This window comes from Schistocerca gregaria, chromosome 9 (assembly GCF_023897955.1).
Source record: "Schistocerca gregaria isolate iqSchGreg1 chromosome 9, iqSchGreg1.2, whole genome shotgun sequence".
NCBI classification, from domain to species: Eukaryota; Metazoa; Arthropoda; class Insecta; order Orthoptera; family Acrididae; genus Schistocerca; species Schistocerca gregaria.
The window spans coordinates 234,732,050-234,753,314 of NC_064928.1; the positions used below are offsets into that span (position 1 = coordinate 234,732,050).

The following is a 21,265-nucleotide window of genomic DNA, read 5'->3' on the forward strand; positions in this document are numbered from 1 at the left end:
AGAAAGGCCTATTTTGTTTTATGTAGCAGACGGTGACAAAATAGACGTAATCAGAGTTAGAAACCACACCAGTCTTGGGTACTATTTGTATTAAGAGCTTACGCAGTATTAGACAACGATATTTCGATTTTTCATGTAGCAAAACGTTTGACGAAATTTGATGAGGTAGTAGACTCGTTTTCAGACGGGAAAGCACGCTGATGGCTGGTGTGGCCGTGCGGTTCAAGGCGCTTCAGTCTGGAACCGCGTGACCACTACGGTCGCAGGTTCGAATCCTGCCTCAGGCATGGGTGTGTGTGATGTCCTTAGGTGAGTTAGGTTTAAGTAGTTCTAAGTTCTAGGGGACTGATGACCATAGATGTTAAGTCCCATAGTGCTCAGAGCCATTTGAACCATTTTTGAATGCACGCCATGTAAAGCTGTAACAAGATTAGAGAGAACACAATGCTAGGAGCTAAGGATCGAAGAAATGTGTACTGTATTGCTTGTATCTTGTCTTTACTGGTTTTATGTATCCTATATTTAATTTTATGTCACCCAAAACAGAAAGGTATTACCTAACAAGCAATAAAGAGTGCAAATTTTGTGAGGAGTTCTTGCTCTCCTGATCACAAATAATCCCATCCAGTATTAATTGCAAGATTTTTTAAAGTGGGGCAGGATGCCAAACCAGATGACTGGAAGCAGGAGAGGCACCACAGGACGTTTTAATTTCCACTGTCCTGAATATAGTTTGATGACATCCAGTACAAAATATACATGTTTCAATTTCACCAAGTGAAATACAGTGACGTACAATAAAAGAATGAGGTGTGAAGTGGGGTGGCACTGCACTCTGGCACACTTAAAACCAAATAACATGCCTTTACAAAATGAACATATTTTCGAAAATTCGATTTTTTTGTCGTGTCTCAAACGCTTGAGGGAGGGGGAGATGGGAGGGAGGAGGGGGCGCCACTATCTTAGTATTTCCTCAGTTCGGAAATATCGTAGATCCGAGCCTGATGCGCAGAACAGTCTGTGTTATAGTGGGGAAGTCTGTAGTCTCAACATGACCCATGTTAACATTTAGTTATTTTGCTGTTTCCACTTTTTTTACTGCTCTCACATTAAATGAAAACAAAACAGATTTCTGTGGCCGGGAGCTATCAAGTGAATTAAAATACATTCATATAATTACGGAAGGCTTATACACGTTATTAGTTTCAGATTTTATTTTATTTCCATTTTTCTGACAGCCATGCATTAATCGCCTTGTAGAACAATGAAGTTATTTTTGTCGGTTTGCTAAAGATGTTTGGTATTTATTAATCTGAGGCAGTCAATGTGTTTGAAACATAGTGTTTAGTACCACACTATTGGCTAATTTCAACTGCTCACTGCATGTCAAGTGCACGTTTTCATCTTCTAGCACTTATGACATTATGCCATAATAAAGAATCAAAAATGTGTCAATACAGTACTGGTACTCCAAGAATATTTATGTCGTAGCCCACTTCATTGGGAATCTGGACATACGAATGTGCTCTTTATAAGTATGCACTTTAAGTGTGCCAGTTTAGTATGGTTCACAAAATTCCGATGCTCTTGGAGTATCCTCTGGTGTCTTTTTTTTATGGCATAATGTAAGATCTTTTAATGTTTTACACATACAAACATATGGGCTTCCTTTGTTGTAGCAGCTGCCAAAGCATGGTGGCGCTTGTTACCTGGTGCTCTCTGACGACTACTGAAACGAACTTATTTATTATAGGTCGCGGGAAAATATTGTGAATGCTGGTTTGAAAAGTGGTACTTTTGAAAGTAAATTTCCTTTTACGCAAGTTGAACTATGTGCGAGAATGTACGATGAATTTCTTAAATCACAGAGCGTTTGATGATGAGCCATTTAGAAGTATTTCGAGCTCAGAAGATCAGACATTCATGTAGTTCTTAAGAGCAAATTGATGTAGTGCTACAGCAAGCTCTCTGTCCTCTGCAGTAGTTAATTTATTTGTGGAAAACTTTGAGGACAAGTCACTTGACTAGGCTAAAAATTTTACCTGCGTACTTGTGCAATATATCTTAAAGTGTAACATGTGCAAAAAATACCAACATCATATGTAAAAGCTTAGCTTCTCTTGCAGCTTATTCTCATTAGAGACCAATATTATATGTGAAAGCTTTGCTTTCTTGTAGCAACACTATGTATATTAATTTAAAACATTAACTTTTCCTTTTTGTGTATCTGCGCTACTTAACAGTGATATTGCTATTAGCTGACTACATCACAAGTCCTGTGGTCTGAATATTCACTGTCATCAGCTGGCGGGATCACGTGACATGAGCTATGACTGGCTTACAAAAGCGCATCGAAATCTCGATTACAATGGTTCGGAAAGTAACGTGCGGTGTTTGGTGGAGTTCGAATTTATACGTTCGTAATACGGAAATATGCAGAGTACACGTTGCTGTACATCAAAAATCTTTCCAAAAGGAGTTTTCTTCCCCGTGTTTCGTTTTCTAAAGGGTCGGGAAATTTTACACCCGTGTATAAAAACATAACCATTCAAGGGATTGATAAGTTTATAGTTCCGAGGGACAATATACTGTCTCTTAATAACACAGAAAAAGTGTATTTTCATCCAGGAGAAAGTGTATTGTTAACTGGGAAATATGGGAAATTTTTTTTCCTTGTCTGCGTATACACCCTGTAAATGACATGGCGGCTTTCACTGGTGACACGGCCCCTGGTGGGGTAGAATAAAGGTGTGACAGCACTGGAATAGGAAGTGCTGGGTGGGTGGATTGGGCAGGTCTTCTTGCTCCTGGATCTTCCACAGGGATATTATTGTTGTAGCAAGTGGTTGGGATCAGGAGTGGCATAGGAACGGACTAAGATCTTATGGAGGTTGGGTGGGCAACGGAAACCACTTATAGGAGGGGTGGGATGTATCTCCTCACCCACCCAAATCTCCATAACATCTTAGATCACCACTATGCTGCTCACATTCCCAACCCCTTGCCACAAGGATCATATTCGTGTGGAAGACGCAGGAGCAATACCTGTCCATTTCCACCCACCCAGAACTTCCTATTCCAGTGCTGTCATATATTTATCCTATCCCATCAGGGGCTGGGCCACCTGTGAAAGCAGCCATGTCATTTACCAGCTCTGCTGTAATCATTGCTCAAGTTCTTATATTGGTATGACTACCAACTGGCTGTCCACTATGATGAACAGTCACTACCAAACTGTGGACAAGTACAGAATAGATCACCCTGTGACACAACATGCAGCTGAACATTACATGCTTGATTTTAATGGTTGCTTCACTGCCCGGGCCATCTGGATCCTCCCCTCCATGACCAGCTTTCTGGATTGTGCAAGTGGGAGTTATCCTTAAAACACTTTCTCTGCACCTGTTAATTATCCTAGCCTCAAGCTATGGTAACATACTGTCCCTACACCCTCCATTCAACTGTTTCCAACCTCTCTGTCCTACCTGTCGTCTCCCTCCTCCACAACCTCCTGACACTGTGCATGTTGGCATTCTAGGCTGTGCATACTCCACCAGACAGCATTCCTCTTCCTCCCAACCTGTACACTACTATTTTTACCCCTTCCCTGCCATCTTCAAATTGTTTCTTGCATCCCACATGATAGTTGCATTCCAGTCAAGCAGCTGGAGTTGGGGAGTATGTGTGTGTGTGTGTGTGTGTGTGTGTGTGTGTGTGTGTGTGTGTGTGTGTGTGTGCATGAGGTGTTCTTGCTTGTGTGTAAGAATGACGTGTGTTTTTCTTCTGCTGATGGGACCATTCTTCTCCATGTTTACCGTGCTTTGGTCATGTACTGATTAGATTACAGTAGTCAGGTTTATGACACAGCAGCTCCTTCCACTCTGCAACTACTTGACCCTGTTCACCATTGTGGGGTGCGTCTGGCTATTTTTGCCTTTCCACACTAGTCCCATTGACAGTCTCGTCACAGGAGCAGGGATTCCCCTCTACAAATACAACAGGGCCATCTTCAGTTCCTTACGCAATCGCTCATGTACCCTGTCCTCTTTGCAAACAAGGGATATCTCCCTCTTCATAATTGACCATAGGAGGGCGTGCCATTTGGCACGCAAACCACTTCCTTCTGTCGGGACCTCTGTATCGCTTCACCGGGAGGCACTCTGTGGATTTTCTCTTCTCCCTCCCCTGCCCCCTGCCCCCCTAGACCATGGATTAGGACCAACCTATTCCAGGATCGTAAAGTCTGTTGCCCCTGTGGTTTTCTGGCGTCTTGTGTTTGCCATCCCTGCAGAGTTCCAGGGTGCCACCATCTTCTACACTGATGGTTCCAAGTCAGTTGATAAGGTGGATACACTTTCACATCTCCTACTGTACCATTTTGTGCACTCACAGCAGTGTTTCTATCCAGTTAAAGAGACCAGCATTTTGTTTCTCAGGTCTCCCTCCACAGCATTTTAATTTGTTCCAACCCAATGAGCAGCCTGCAGGCTATTGACTGATACTACTCTTGCCACCTCATGGTCTCCGCTATCCATGACCTTGTCCCTGCCCTTGGCGGTACCACCTGCTCAGTTGTCTTTCGCTGGGTCCCAAGTCATATGAGCATCCCAGGGAATGAACCGGGGCTAGAGAAGCAGGTAGCAGATACTTAGCCCCATTCCATTTCATGATTCCAGCTGCAGATTTACGTTAAACATCTATTTGCCCAAAAATAGAATGACATCTGGTGCTCATAGTAATAAACTCCACACGATTGAGGAGTCTACTGTAGTTTGGAATTCTTGCTTCAGCTCCTCATGATGGAATCCACTGTTTTATGCCGTCTATGCATTGGTTGTACCAGGCTCACCTACTGTGTGTAACGAACCACCCCAGAATGTAGTTGTGGAGTCAGGCTGACACTAGCCCACATCTTGGTGGAATGTCCCCTTCATTTGGCCCTTCGTGCAAAGTACAGTCTTCCAGATTTCTTAAATTTAATGCTAGCAGATGATTCATGGGTGGTTAAACTGGTCCTCAGTTTCCTCAGTGAAAGAGGTTTTTATTCCAGATGTAAGATTTTGCTTTACTCCTGGAGCAGAGGCATAGTGATTGGGATCTCTCTTATCTCTCTTCATGTCTTCTCAGTCTGGGACACTGTGACCACTCCTCCGTGGAAAGACTGCCTTTTTTTTGCATTTGCTTTCACCTTTTGTGCCTTTTACTGTGTGTGTTTTAACTTCATTATTTTATGATTTGGCTCCCGTGACTGGATCAGGTTTCGAGAGGATGTGTTTCTGGATGAGGTATTGAATATATTGCTTCCCCTACTTATACCTCCCGAGGAGATCACGAATGTAAAATTAGAGATTCGAGCGTGCACGGAGGCTTTCCGGCAGTGGTTCTTCCCGCGAACCATATGTGGCTGGAACAGGAAAGGGAGGTAATGACAGTGGCACGTTAAGTGCCCTCTGCCACACACCATTGGGTGGCTTGCGGAGTATAAATGTAGATGTAGATGTGAAGATCAGTCTGGACCCTCTTTCTTCTGTGAGTAATTTCGGAATCGTGGGACTGATCACCTCGCCGTTTGGTCCCATAAACCCCCTCAATTAACCAATCAATAGTCAATCTTCTACTGATGAAGGGAGTGGCTGAAAGCTTTATTTAACTTTCTTTAAATTGTGCCCATCTGCTACTTAATATGACTTCTCTACAATAAGTAGTAATCTATCATTATACAGGGTGAATCATAATTAATGGCCTAAACATGTACAGTTGATAGTACACAATACTAGAAGCAAAAAAGTCTTAGTAAACATAGGGACAAAAATGCATACCTTAAGAGCTATGAGCAATTTTGCATCTTTGATACTGTGAAGCAAATCTCATCTACTGCAAGCTCTTTTCTTTCTATATTTTGGGAAGTGTTAACATGGACCAAACAACAAGAAAAGTCCAGTAAACATGTGCTCTAAACTGCATACCTTAAAAGTTACGAGCACTTCTTCATTAGAAGAGTTGTGTTCCAAAGTACTGAAGATGAAAAAAGTGCTCATAGCTCTTAAGGAATGCATTTTAAGAGTACGTGTTTACTAGACTTTTTTTTCTTGTTTTGCTCCATATTATTACTTCCCAAAATATGGAAAGCAAAGAGCTTGCAGTAGAAGAGATTTGCTTCACAGTATCAAAGATGAAAGACTGCTCATAGCTCTTAAGGTATGTCATCCCATACAATTGATCACAGATTAGCCACAGCCACATTAGGAAGCTAATGCCATATGTATAGGCTGCTGTTAACTTCACAAGGCAAATGGCTGCTATGGGTTATTGCCATGACCAGGATGCATGGGTTGCTGATAAGTGGTGTATTCCGCAATTAATCGTGTTTCTGCACTAACACGGATGACTGTAATCGTGTATGACTGTGACCAGGGGAGAGGTCCTATTCTTCGAATTTTTTGGAGGAGCACTGCGGTCTTATTCCTGGTTTCATGATTTGGGGAACTCGACTGGTAGTTATTGAGGGAACTGTGATGGTGTTATGGTATGTCATGGGCACGCTACATTCTCATGTGTTACCTCTTGTGCGTTACCTCTTGATACATGAAGTGAAGGAATCATAATATTTTCAATATTTTGATTGTCACCTTGAAATTTCAAGGTCTGACACTGAAATTCTGTGATGGTAATAGGTCTTATGTGTTAATTCTCGTGACACATTTTTCTCAACAATGGATGACTCATATGACTCATTGGTTGTAGAAATTAGCATCTTGCTTGTGCAGGAAATGTCCTATTGCAAAATATTATGCCTTTCTGGAAGTGCTGACCCTACTAGCATTTCTTCGTCGGGGGAAAGGGGAAAAAGACACTGGGTTCCTTCTCAGGAGAATATGAGGATGAGGCAAAATTTGAGAGAATAATGAAACACCTGGTTTGACTCTGTCCTGTGGAGAATGAATCGTGGTTTTGTCAATGAGTATAAACATCATCTTGGACATTTTGTCCAGAGTTCATCTTCACAGCTCCCCCCCCCCCCCCCCCCCCTCCCACCCCCACCCCCTCCTCCTCCTCCATGTCAGGAGGTTTCAGCAGTGTGCTCCTGTGACAGTTTGCCCCTTAAAGAGCATAATGGCAGTCCCACAATATATTCATCATCATGCTGTGCGATGACTGTTGTTGGATCTCTGGCATTTTCTGTGGTGTTGAATTGTTGTGTTTAACAGTGAGTGCGTTTTTCCTTTGTCCTGAGGTCGTAGTGACACACTTACCTCTTGTCCCTGGCTGGCTAAAGACATCTGGGTTGATCTGACACAACTGCTACAGCAAGTTTACTAGGCTTTGTGAATGGTCATGAGCAGATGCATAACTTAGCACCTTTGTGAGCTTCAGAATGTTGTGCCGAATGTAGAAATCTGATCTGTGACAGATTTTCAGTTTTCCACTATTGCCTCTTCAAGCAGCAAGACTTCCTCTTGCAATTCCTGGTTCTTCACAGAGAGATAATCTGTCGCTTTGTTCTTCCTTATTGGGAGTGGAAATGTCTGCACCACCCAACCACTATGTCATACGATGGTGGACACTGTAGTCTTTCATCAGCAGTGTTGCAGTGTTATACCCCTTCAAATGTCAGAAATGAATTACCACATGATTCTTCATTTCGTGAATAGCTTACACCATTTTGTTTCCATTTCTCCAGTGGTGTTCTACAGTATTGCAGCACAGGGATATCGGTGTGCGTAGCTTGCGCCAAGTAAGGTGGTACCAGCGCAGGCTGTTGTCGACACTAGAAGACTCCATCCCATTGTTCCAAAGGTATAGTTGCCTCAGTTGACTGTCACCTGGTTCAGGTGTTCTTGTTATTTCTTCACTACATAGCGTAATGTCACAGTCTTCGTGCATCATAAATGCAGGGAAAATTATTCATAATCAGGTGTGTTTGATTATATGCAGGGTCATTCAGTTTTTGTCAGAACAGGCAGATGAGGAAGCAAAAAATCTCAACAACAGTAATGTGCCCGAGAGAGTTGCAGGAACCACTGGCTATTCCACTCAAGAGAATGAAGAAGGGGAAACACAGCTGCAAGTGTTACCCATCATATCAATACTTCAGAATCATATAGAAAATGGAGAAGAAACGTTTGTTTTTAGGGGATGTTGCCAAACACATTGTCAGAGGCTGTTTCCAAGTGACCCCTGTTCTGTATTTTACATTTTCAATATCGTAGTTAGCGCGTTGCCCCCCCCCCCTCCCCCCCAATATGCCAAGTTTTTTATGCCTTTTTTGTTTTATGAGATTTCTTTCAGGTTGCAGGTGGTTGACCTTGTTTCACTTTTGTTGATCCTTTGTTAATGTGACTATTTATTTGGTACTGTAATGGGAAGCCATTGGCTTTGAACATCTATATTTATAGAAGTATTAGTCTTTTGTAGATAAGTACAGTTAGAAGGAAGGTCAGCGTCGGCCGTAATTGTGATGATTCATTAACAGCAAAACCGATTTTTGATCACATAATGATCATCTTCAGTGCTGGAAGTTAAATAATTCACATAGCAATCAGGAGTAAGAAGAAAGATCACAAATACACTTGAGTATAAACCAACTGTTGGCAAGAACATACCTTAACCGTACAAATTAAAGCTCGTAGGCACTCGTGTGTAGTTATTAGCAGTAACTGCAGCTATGAAATGACGACAATAACTGAAGCTGCTGTTTACATTCACCTATATAGCTGACCTCGGTGTGACTGGCTTGGAACGCCCTCTGTGTGAAATTTCACCTGAAGACTTAACATTATTTGGCAAGAGATTACCACAAAATACCAAATGAGCACTTGCAAATCATTGACTGAATATTTCATATTTAAAATTATAAATTAAAAAGGCATAGCAAAAAGGAAGGGGGAATGCACATCTGGCCAACATACTGGCATGTTATTTTCAAAACACTGTAAAAAAACGATGTAAGAATAAAAATCAAAAGGTAAAAATATAAAGTGTCAGATTACAGGACTAGTAAAAAAAATATACAAATAACATGGCATCAAATATAACAGAATTTGTTATAGCACAGTAACCACAATCTGGCGTGGGAAGTCAGAGGTACAAGGTTCTTAATGTACGTAAAATATTACATTGAAGCCAATATGTCAAATACATAAATAGTGGTAATTGTATAATGTCACGATTTAACAGGTCAAAGTGTCATGAAACACATTACTTTTTTTTGTTAAGTGCAGACTAACAATTTTTATCGTATATAACGACATGATGATACACACATCTACTTCATCCTGTTGGGACATGTTAACAAATTATAACTATTTCTGAGGTTTAATTACAAAAATCATTGTAATTATGAAAAGCAGAATGATTTAAAAGCACATTGTGGATGCAGAGATCATTTGCACACTCATGAGTAAGAACTGCTGTTACAAATTGCAAAGAATTAGTGATATGTTGGCTAGAGACGCAAGTGCACGAAATACACTAGCCTAGTAGAAACCTCCACTAACACACCTATTATTTATAGAGAAAATTTCCTCATATGATACAAACAGAACTTGGGTATAAGGAAACAGTGTTCTTTTCAAAGTATAAAAGCTTTGTCCCTTAAAAATACATCACACTCCGGTTACAAACTTTTGTACAAGCACAAGGTCAGAACCCGTCATTCATACATTTACAGTTGATATAACAGAAATGAAAACTGTCAAGCTAACAGTTTTGGATACTCATATGAAGGAGATAATTTTATTATGTGTCTTATAGCAGCAGTGGGACCCCTTATAACATAAAAGCTGATTTTGAAAATACCCATATATCCAAAGTAGGCCATGACAGTTAGTCTAAAATGCAAGGTGTGGATAAGTAGCAATATACATCGTACATCCAGAGAAAATGTCTTAACTTAGGAAAGGTAACAGTACAAATTTTTCCCAAAATATACATCGCACTGTAGACAAATTAGAACCAGATTACACACATTTTTCTGCAATTACTTGCTAAAGCAATTAAAATATAGTGAAACAAGTGACATGAAATAATCACATAAAAGTGATGAAAATTTAAATTTGTTGTGTATTGGAAAAACATATAAATTATCATAACCGAACGCTTAACATGTAGTGTGCTGGATTTCGTTAAAGGCCTATTATGACTGTCAGTTATGTAACCTGACCACCAGCTGACAGAGGTTATTACAAAACCGGTGCAAAAAGTAGAAGCCAATTAACAATCTCAATAAAGAACCTCAAAAATTTGTTGTACATTAAAATACATTGGCTAGTGAAAAATGTGGGTAGTGCAGTTAATGTAGTAATGCTGTTAATATAGTCATTTCGTGACAATCTGACTGTAGCTCAAGAGTCATGCAAAAACCTCGTTTGTGCGTTGGCTACAGCTATCGAAGGGCACTCCTCTACTGCACGGTTTCGTTCACAATGGAGCCCCCACCGCTATCAGTACTGACTCCTTCCCAACTGTGACAACTATGCAGTTAAAGGCCAAGTTACTATGTGTGCAATCTACCTGTGCTTCAGACAGGAACATACAAATAATCCAAAAATTAATTACTTAACTATTAATTTTTCACAGTGGTGATTAGTATTATGCTGATAATGTCACATTAGGTCCATGTGTGTGCAACTGAATAAAACCAATTTTATCATGGCACAAACATTTCACTTTAGTTTTTTTAAAGGCATTGCTAGTGGCCTCCTATATATGAATATTTGTGTGTGAGTATTCCAGACTACTTTCAATACGAGGTGCATTCAAGTTCTAAGGCCTCCGATTTTTTTTATAATTAACTACTCACCCAAAATCGATGAAACTGGCGTTACTTCTCGACGTAATCGCCATGCAGATGTACACATTTTTCACAACGCTGACACCATGATTCCATGGCAGCGGCGAAGGCTTATTTAGGAGTCTGTTTTGACCACTGGAAAATCGCTGGTGAATGTGCGGACACGGAGAGTGTCTTTCATTGTTGGAAAAAGCCAAAAGTCACTAGGAGCCAGGTCAGGTAAGTAGGGAGCATGAGGAATCACTTCAAAGTTGTTATCACGAAGAAACTGTTGCATAACGTTAGCTCGATGTGCGGGTGCGTTGTCTTGGTGAAACAGCACATGCGCAGCCCTTCCCGGACGCTTTTGTTGCAGTGCAGGAAGGAATTTGTTCTTCAAAACATTTTCGTAGGATCCACCTGTTACCGTAGTGCCCTTTGGAACGCAATTGGTAAGGATTACGCCCTCGCTGTCCCAGAACATGGGCACCATCATTTTTTCAGTACTGCCAGTTACCCGAAATTTTTTTGGTGGCGGTGAATCTGTGTGCTTCCATTGAGCTGACTGGCACTTTGTTTCTGGATTGAAAAATGGCATCCACGTCTCATCCATTGTCACAACCAACGAAAAGAAAGTCCCATTCATGCTGTCGTTGCGCGTCAACATTGCTTGGCAACGTAAAGCCGGCCGCGGTGTTCTCGCGGTTCTAGGCGCGCAGTCCGGAACCGTGCGACTGCTACGGTCGCAGGTTCGAATGCTGCCTCGGGCATGGATGTGTGTGATGTCTTTAGGTTAGTTAGGTTTAAGTAGTTCTAGGGGACTAATGACTACAGCAGCTGAGTCCCATAGTGCTCAGAGCCATTTGAGCAACGTGCCACACGGGCAGCCGTGTGGTCGTCCGTCAGCATTCGTGGCACCCACCTGGATGACACTTTTCGCATTTTCAGGTCGTCATGCAGGATTGTGTGCACAGAATCCACAGAAATGCCAACTCTGAAGGCGATCTGTTCAACAGTCATTCGGCGATCCCCCAAAATAATTCTCTCCACTTTCTCGATCATGTCGTCAGACCAGCTTGTGCGAGCTGGGGTTGTTTCAGTTTGTTGTCACACGGTGTTCTGCCTTCATTAAACTGTCGCACCCAATAATGCACTTTTGGCACATCCATAACTCCATCACCACGTCTCTTTCACCTGTCGATGAATTTCAATTGGTTTCACACCACTCAAATTCAGAAATAGAATGATTGCACGCTGTTCAAGTAAGGAAAATGCCGCCATTTTAAGTATTTAAAACAGTTCCCATTCTCGCCGCTGGCGGTAAAATTCCATCTGCCATACGGTGCTTCCATCTCTGGAACGTATAGATAATGAACGCAACCTCATTTTAAAACAATGCACATGCTTCTATCTCTTTCCAGTCTGCAGAAAAAAAAATCGGAGGCCTTAGAAATTTAATGCATCTCGTATAAGTGAAACACACATGGTATCATAATGCTGGCTTCATTCAGTTGCACATAGATGCACCTAATGGGACAGTTATCAACACTGTGCAGTTAGTGTGACAGACCAACATAAATTAGAAGTGATTAATATATTTCTTTTGTTGATGCATGGCTTGAACATATTAAGCAACTTGCAGTGCCCATTGGGTTACAGGTATGATCTGATGGGCCTGAAGAGGCGCTGTGAACTGGAGCTGTGTCAGAGGCTGACGGTAGACAATGCTGCACGGACCGCAGTGCTAGGCGTGAAACACTCCTGCCTGACGCTGCTGCAGATGACAGTGCCATTCATCGAGCAGAAGTATGCCGAAGTGATGGGCACTCCTGGCTGGGCTGCTGCCGTCCGCACCGACCCTGAAGCCATGGCTACTGTCAGCCAGTTCATCTCTGATGCTGCCAAGGGGGAGTACAGAATAAGACTCTGATTTCACAGGCTGCATTTCACAGGCTGCATTTCACTGTCTATAGTCACTGGCCTGTAAGAAAATAAAATCCTTCTCTCTGAATACTCAGTTCTCCTGGCCAGGTGACAATAACCTGCACCGATCCCAGAGCTGCATCTACTATCTGCTGGATCATCTCTGATGCTGCCAATGGCAGGCAGAATCAAATTGAACTTTGATTTCAGTGACGGTGCTTTACTGCAGCTAGTCACTAATCGGCGAGAAAATAAAATATTTCTTGCCAAATAATTGGCTTTCCTTAAACACAAGCAGGGCTTCAAAGTACTGCTACAGGAACAGGAAATTGGCACCCATTTTTAACAAATTAATTAAATGTTTGGAAATTGTTTTTGCCCTGTGAAACAATCCAGGGGGCAGGGATGGGGAATTTGTGCTAAGGTGTGGACACAGGTCTGTTGTGCACTATGTGGTGGTTTCCTGTATGTCTTATAATCTCATATTGTTTGATCTGAAACTGTGATAGAACTTAAGAGTAGCTAGTAACCTATATCATTGAAGATTGATGTCATGTTATTGATAGTAGTCCTCATAAAGTAGTTATGACCTTGGGCCATTACATCTGCAAATTCATGAAAATGTTATAATCCAATTTCAGACATTGACTTTATCATCATCTACACACTCCACATTTGTTCTATTTTTCTCAAGATTACTTAACAATTTCAGTTGCTTGTATTGCTTTGTCAGTATCTATTTTTTAAGTATTTATGTCCCTTCTATTCAAGTTGCCACTTTCTTCCATCAGTGTAATTCCTCATTACTTAAAAGTGTTTCTGTCAGCTGTAATTCATTATTTTTTCCATTTCTTTTATTATTTCCAAAATAAAGAATTTTGTTGATTACTTTTTTCCAGAAATGTTGTTGTTGTTGCGGTCTTCAGTCCTGAGACTGGTTTGATGCAGCTCTCCATGCTACTCTATCCTGTGCAAGCCTCTTCATCTCCCAGTACCTACTGCAACCTACATCCTGTTGAATCTGCTTAGTGTATTCATCTCTTGGTCTCCCTCTACGATTTTTACCCTCCACGCTGCCCTCCAATACTAAATTGGTGATCCCTTTCACGCCTGAAAACATGTCCTACCAACCTATCCCTTTTTCTCGTCAAGTTGTGCCACAAACTTCTCTTCTCCCCAATCCTATTCAGCACCTCCTCATTAGTTATGTGATCTACCCATCCAATCTTCAGCATTCTTCTGTAGCACCACATTTCGAAAGCTTCTGTTCTCTTCTTGTCCAAACTATTTATCGTCCATGTTTCACTTCCATACATGGCTACACTCCATATGAATACTTTCAGAAATGACTTCCTGGCACTTAACTCTATACTCGATGTTAACAAATTTCTCTTCTTCAGAAATGCTTTCCTTGCCATTGCCGGTCTACATTTTATATCCTCTCTACTTCAACCATGATCAGTTTTTTTTCTCCCCAAATAGCAAAACTTCCAGAAATGTATGAATACATTTTTGTTATACTGTTCTCACTCTATTAGTGAAGACACTGAGAAAATATTAATGTTTGTTGACCATGTTGTTACTTGTAATTTTTCTGCCTCGTTAAATACAAGCAGGGCTCCAAAGTAGTAGTACATGAACAGGAAACCAGCACGCAATTTGAATAAATTAATAAACTGGAAATTGATACTGCCCTGTACAATAATTCTGCTCCGAAAATTTTCTATTCTGTTTTACCTCCATTCTCCAAGAAACACAGCGTAAATGTAATGTGACATTAAATTAGTTAATTTTTACATGTGGTACTTTCTTTTAATCTGTTTGGAGGTACATTTATCTGAGATATATACATAAAGGGATATTTTATGTCAAATTAATTTTTTGTTCATTTAATCAACTGAAATTTTAATACTTTGACTGCATGAACTGTGCCATTTTTCAGAATTCCAGCCATTTTTATGGTTGTTCGAGAAAAAGTGTTGCTCAGAACTCGGTAAAGACTGATAGTGTGTGTCAATACATGTGATTAGATATTTAAAAGCACGACAAATTTTTCTGCGTCAAATGATGAAATTGGAAATGTACTGAAATTTTTGCGTCCTGTCAATCGACTGGCTTGGCAGTCTGACAGAAGTCAGATTGCAATCATTGAGTAAACGCTCAGCAATAGGTACATTTTATACCATGATGCCATTAAATTCCTTTTTAGAGTTACTGTTTTAATTTCATTCATTCTGTACTGTAGACTGCAGATGTATTGCCTTTGGTTTTCAACGTAAATGTAGTGTTTGGTTCATTGTCTATAATACATTTTGTAATCTTTGATTATAACTGAAATCTGTAACCTATTTCTTCAGTGTTTCTTTTATACTTAATCAAACAAATAATTGCATTTGACTTCCTCCAAAGAAACATTCATAAAAGTTGATTTAACATTATATGTAATTAAATGTTTTCATAAAATAAAAATTATTTTGCAAATTAGTACTGTTCTCTGGTACAATCAAATTGGGTGGTGGGATAAGTGCCACAGCATAATATATTGTGTACAACTTCTCAAGATAACATTTTTTTTTCTTATTTTTATCTACGTATACCCACAAATATTTTTCTTCTACACACTATAGGTCTGTGCATAGTATATTATCAAATCCTGTATTCCATATCACACTGTTCTGTTCCTTATTATGATAATTGTGTTCCGTGTATTTATTTTCATCATCTGTTATTTGCAGGAAAAAGATGCCTATTGTTCTTTCAGTTAAAGTTATGTTACATAACACATTTATGCTACATATCATCTGATTCTGTTTAATTCTGAGCTTTTTTATATTTAAATACAGTATACATCTTTTGTAATATAACATGGGTTTTGTGAAGCTGCTGTACTTTATATCAAGAGATGGCAATGCCTGTCTGAGTGCAGTGTTGCCTGAAGTCAGTAAGAGAATTTAATGGCATTTGGTCCACAATTTATCCATAACGTGCAGTGAAATCTGACTAAGCAACTTCAACACAACAGATCAGGGAATGGATAATATTAATAATATAAAAGATATTTCTCAAGCATGTCAGCTATTCTCAACAATCATAGGTTGTGGAAAGGAGTGGCGGAATACATGTGCACAAAAAGACCAACAAACTATACTTGGTGACAAGGAAATTCATTGACATGATGAATTATCAATTAATGAATAAAGCAACAATTATCTTAATAACACAGTTCCTCACAGGTGTCGGTTTATTAGCATACCCTTTCAACATAATTCCCTCAGCAGAGGATTGTGTCATCAGAAGGATAGGATACAGATACTCTTATGAACACTTTCTACATGCGGGAAAGGAGGTCAGTAGAAGATATTTTCACCATATTGAGAAAATCCTAATCATTTTTACAAATTAAAATTAGTTGTGGTCAAATGTGTGTTGTGATCATTGACTCTGGTCAAGAAATCTGTAGAGCACAATCGTAACATCTTAACATGAATGGAAAATGAGAGCAAGTTACCCATTCAAAATGACTGAGTTAAAGGTCAATAGCATTCACGTAGGCAAATTTTAACTACATAGTTCCATGAAAACTGAATGTGGTTACTGCACAAATTACCTATGTTATGAAACAAAATGACTGATTGGAATCCCAATTAAAATGTTTGATCCTAAATGCACTCAAGAGCAGAACACATTGTCAGACTGTAATGCACTACCCATGAAAATTTCTCTAAAACTTCTCAGACACTGTGGTCAGGTACAAAATCTTGGAGTGGAGGCAGCAGGTGGTCACTTGTAATGAAAAAGGCTGCATGGTGCTAAACCCTTCAGCCAGTATGAAGAAGAGTTCAGTGTAAAATTCCATAGTTTGTGTGTTGGTTAGACAGATGGATAGCAAGACGAAATTTTTAAAAGAGCAGAAAAAATTGTTGTCTCCAGTCTGGAAGCAGAAATTTAACATAATTTTCCCACACTTCTACGTCTTGTGGCCTTACAGATTTCCTGCCTGCACAGCTAACGGACGTCAAGCGCAAAACATCACCCGTCACTGAGGCACAGTTTACATCAGTGAACACTGCGCAGAATCCCCATACGATTTGTGCCTTTCCTACAACCCCGCAAGCACTGGTCCCTGGTCATTTTCCGAAGTTGCTGCCATTACAACCGGACAATCCAGTGACATGGTTTACGTTGGTGGACAACATGTTGGACGAACATGGAATTGCGGATGACAGCACTCGTTTTGTGTGTTTAGTGAGCCACCTGCATTACCACCCTGATCTGATCAGCGACTTGTTGCAGAGCGCACCCAAGAGCAACAAATATGCCTCTGCCCGTGCACTAATCATTGTACGCCTTTCTCAACCAACAGCAGATACGATTCACATTATTTATGATAAGACTTTAGCTGTCAGAACCCCTTCACAGCTGTCGCGACACTTGCGTACGCGGGTCAGTACCGAGATCTTGGCGAACTTGGCGCTCTTGGCATTGTGGTTGGTGAAATTGCTACAAGAACTACAATTACATTTGCTCCCAAGTACCGCAACATCACTTGAGGATAAACTACGGCTGGCAGACCAGGCATACACCATTATTCAGCACCGCCACCTCCCTCTGTGCAGCACAGTACTAATACCGCCGAGGTTGGCAATCATGTGAGTTGGGCAGTAGAGGCCGGGCACATGCATATCGCAGACAGCACACTGGACAACAGCCATCTAGCGGCCAAGATTGGGAACTGCGGTGGGCCGGCACTAGCCTCTTCCCACCCCAACCAGTGCGTCAACCGAACTGGGCCGTGTATACACCTACCCGTCCTGCCACGCCATGCACATCTCGGGCGATGCACCTGCCCTGTCACTCCTATCCGCACTATCGGGGCTCAATCGCAATTTCGTGCCTCTGTTCGAGGCTTTGCATGCATCGGGGGAGGATCAGAATGAACTGAGAGCATGATCTAGCTCCTTCATAGTAAAGGCAGCATTGTAGTACTCGCGATTTGGAGAAGAGAAGGGTATTGCCCAAACCGCCTCTGCCCATTTGCGATGGAGGGAAGTGGGCGGATAGTGGGAAGAGCTCCAAACTTCCGCAAAATGGCGGCCCAAGGTGTTGGAGATAGCAAGAGGGTACATGATAACATCACCTGCTCCTGTCAGGCCAGAAATTGGCGAATGGATCTTGGTTCCAGAGAGCCGTCGGAAGTTGGCCCACATGACAGAGGAATAGGTGGAACTGTTAAAAGAACTGATTAATGACAATTACAAGAAATAAGCCCTCGGTCACTATTTTTTTAACTTAATTAACCTGGTTTTGACACTACTAGGAGTGCCTTCATCAGAATTGAAAATGATTAAAGTGGCCTATAACATAGTCACAGAGTTACAGAGAGACTTTTGATATAAAGAGTGATAAATAGTAAAAGACATAACCAGTACTTACATGTCACATACAGAGGGCTGAATGACAGCTTGTAGAAAGCAATATTACATGGAATATAGCAACAATAATTAAAATTATGAAAATACATAAGGAGACCCGAAGTCAAATGTCAAGTAACGGCTTTAAATCGTTGAAGAAATTTTTATTACGTAGCTGCATCTGTTCATTGAGAATAAGACTATTGTTTCTAGAAAGATGTTTGAAAATCTCTTAATTCTTCTAGAATATCTAATCTACGCCCTATATTTTCAGTGTGCAAAATGTTGCTGCTGCAAATAGCTTCAGGTGTGTTACCTATAATCAGAAGATGATTGACAAAGGAAGAATTCTGGGGGCTGGTGCCATTTTTTTCTTAATATGTGTTCTTTATATCTGGTTGTAAAGGCATGTCCTGTTTGTCCTATATAGGAAGAAGACCAAGTATCGCAGACAGTTTTGAGAAAGCCAGAATTTTCTAAATGAGAACGAATATATTGTAAATTATGAATGAAGTTAGTTTTTTTTCAAATTGTTATTGGTAGAAAAGGCAACGTTGCAATCGTATTTATTTTGAAGACGGCACTGGATCTGATTAGAGATGGGCCCCACGAAAGGAATAGAGAAATATATTTTTGGGTTTGACTCAATAATAGAGGTGTCGAGTCTAGTAACTCGTTTAGTAGTTTTCTTTTTAAGGAGGTCATCTACTATGTTAGGTTTATACTCGTTATTAACTGCTATCGTTTTGAGTAAATTGAGTTCATGTTGTTTTGTAGGACGGGCAACCACAGCCGAACTTAGACATTTTTTCAAAGAAAATTCCGCACTGGCTGTATGGATGATTTGTATTAAATCTGTGACCGGTTTCGCACCTCTTGTCGGTGCATCCTCAGGCAATCTGTATAAAAAATAATATGAGCTCATATAAACTATTCGATCCCCCAATTCTGAGGTGTAAATTAAACTTTTAAGTAGCCAGTTTTTTTTAATGAAACAAGAAGTATTCACATACGCTATTTATAACATAGTAACGCTGTACTTTGCCCTGTAGCCACTCCCCACCATTCACGTCCAATATACCGTCATCTGCTGAAAGCAATATTTAAAATTTCAAAATCTTTTTTAAAATTTTGTTAAATGATGGGAGCGGCAGTGACTTAGAAAATAACATACGATGCTGATAAAACTCCCCTCAACACAAACAACAAAGAGCAGAACATTAGCATGAACAAACAGCGGAATTAGGGCCATGTAAACATATCAGAACACACCGTGCAAGCTGAGAGGAGCCACGCGGCAGTGGACACGGCCTGATTCACTGGCCGAAACCCGGAAAGCGCTCACGTAGTGGCGCGAGGGTCGCCAGAGGCCGGATGACGTGTACAAGGTATGAAGAGTAGGGGGTGCTGAATATTTCATAAACAATTCCTTATGTCTATTTTTTTTAAAAAAGTCTAATACCATGCTAAGTGGCCAATATTAAACATGGCAGTTAGTTAAAACCATAAGAATAATAAATATGGCGGCTCTCAATGCGTAAGGCCCGGAGTACGCTTAAAAATACAGTACTGGCTATTAAAATTGCTACACCACAAAGACGTGAAATTTAACCGACAGGAAGAAGATGCTGTGATATGCAAATGATTAGCTTATCAGATCATTCACACAAGTTTGGCGCCGGTGGCGACAGCTACAACGTGCTGACATGAGGAAAGTTTCCAACACATTTCTCATACACAAACAGCACTTGACCGGCATTGCCTGGTCAAACGGTGTTGTGATGCCTCGTGTAAGGAGGAGAAATGTGTACCATCATGTTTCCGACTTTGATACAGGTCGGATTGTAGCCTATTGCGATTGCGCTTTATTGTATCGCGACATTGCTGCTCGCGTTGGTCGAGATCCAATGACTGCTAGCAGAATATGGAATCGGTGGCTTTAGGAGGGTAATACTGAACGCCGTGCTGGATCCCAATGGCCTCGTATCTCTAGCAGTCGAGATGACAGGCATCTTATCCGCATGGCTGTAACGGACCGTGCAATCACGTCTCGATCCCTGAGTCAACAGATGGGGAGGTTTGCAAGACAACAACCATCTGCATCAACAGTTCGACGACGTTTAAAGCAGCAGGGACTATCAGCTCGGAGACCATGACTGCGCTTACCATTGACGCTGCATCACAGACAGGAGCGCCTGGGATGGTGTACTCAACGACGAACCTGGGTGCACGAATGACAAAACGTCATTTTTTCGGATGACTCCAGGTTCTGTTTACAGCATCACGATGGTCGCATCCGTGTTTCGCGACTACGCGGTGAACGCACATTGGAAGCGTGTATTCGTCATCGCCATACTGGCGTATCATCTGGTGCGATGGTATGGGGTCCCATTGGTTACACGTCTCGGTCACGTCTTGTTCGCATTGACGGCACTTTGAACAGTGGACGTTACATTTCAGATGTGTTACAACCCATGGCTTTACGCTTCATTCAATCCCTGCGAAACCGTACATTTCAGCAGGATAATGCACGACTGCATGTTGCAGGTCCTGTACGGGCCTTTCTGGATACAGAAAATGTTCGATTGCTGCCCTAGTCAGCACATTCTCCAGATCTCTCACCAATTGAAAACGTCTAGTCAATGGTGGCCGAGCAATTGGCTCGTCACAATATGCCATCCAAGCTCTATTTGACTCAATGGCCAGGCGTATCAAGGCCGTTATGGCGGCCAGAGGTGGTTGTTCTGGGTACTGATTTCTCAGGATCTATACACCCAAATTGCGTGAAAATGTAATCACATATCAGTTTTAGTATACTTGTTCAATGAATACCCGTTTATCATCTGCATTTCTACTTCGTGTACCAATTTTAATGCCCAGTAGTGTATATTGGACAGAGTCTACTAACAAGTAAGCTATAGGGGTAAGGCTACCTGCTTAAGTAATCAAAATTTTCCTAAAGCCCCTTGTGACTCAGATCACTCTGGGCATTAAGTAAGGAGCGAGGGGATTTCTTCAGAACTCTGAAGATTCCAACCTCTTCCAAAACATTAATGTGTTGCCCTTACTTTCCAAGTGTAACACCCACATGTTATGGGTACCAGTGATATGGTGACCTGTTTCCCGCAAATGCGCACCTACGGCCGATTTTGAGCCTGGG

At 41.1% G+C, this 21,265-nt stretch overlaps 1 protein-coding gene across 2 annotated transcripts in view; it reads left to right on the top strand.

Moving 5' to 3' along the window:
- LOC126291922 (speckle-type POZ protein-like) overlaps positions 1-15,178 on the top strand; it is an 82,635-nt gene extending 67,457 nt beyond the window's left edge. For both annotated transcript variants that reach the window (XM_049985655.1, XM_049985656.1), the window contains one exon: positions 12,431-15,178. In XM_049985655.1, coding sequence (XP_049841612.1) covers positions 12,431-12,701 — 271 coding nt within the window. In that variant the 3' untranslated portion in view covers positions 12,702-15,178. The remainder of the gene's footprint in view (positions 1-12,430) is intronic.
- Positions 15,179-21,265: the final 6,087 nt, after the last annotated feature.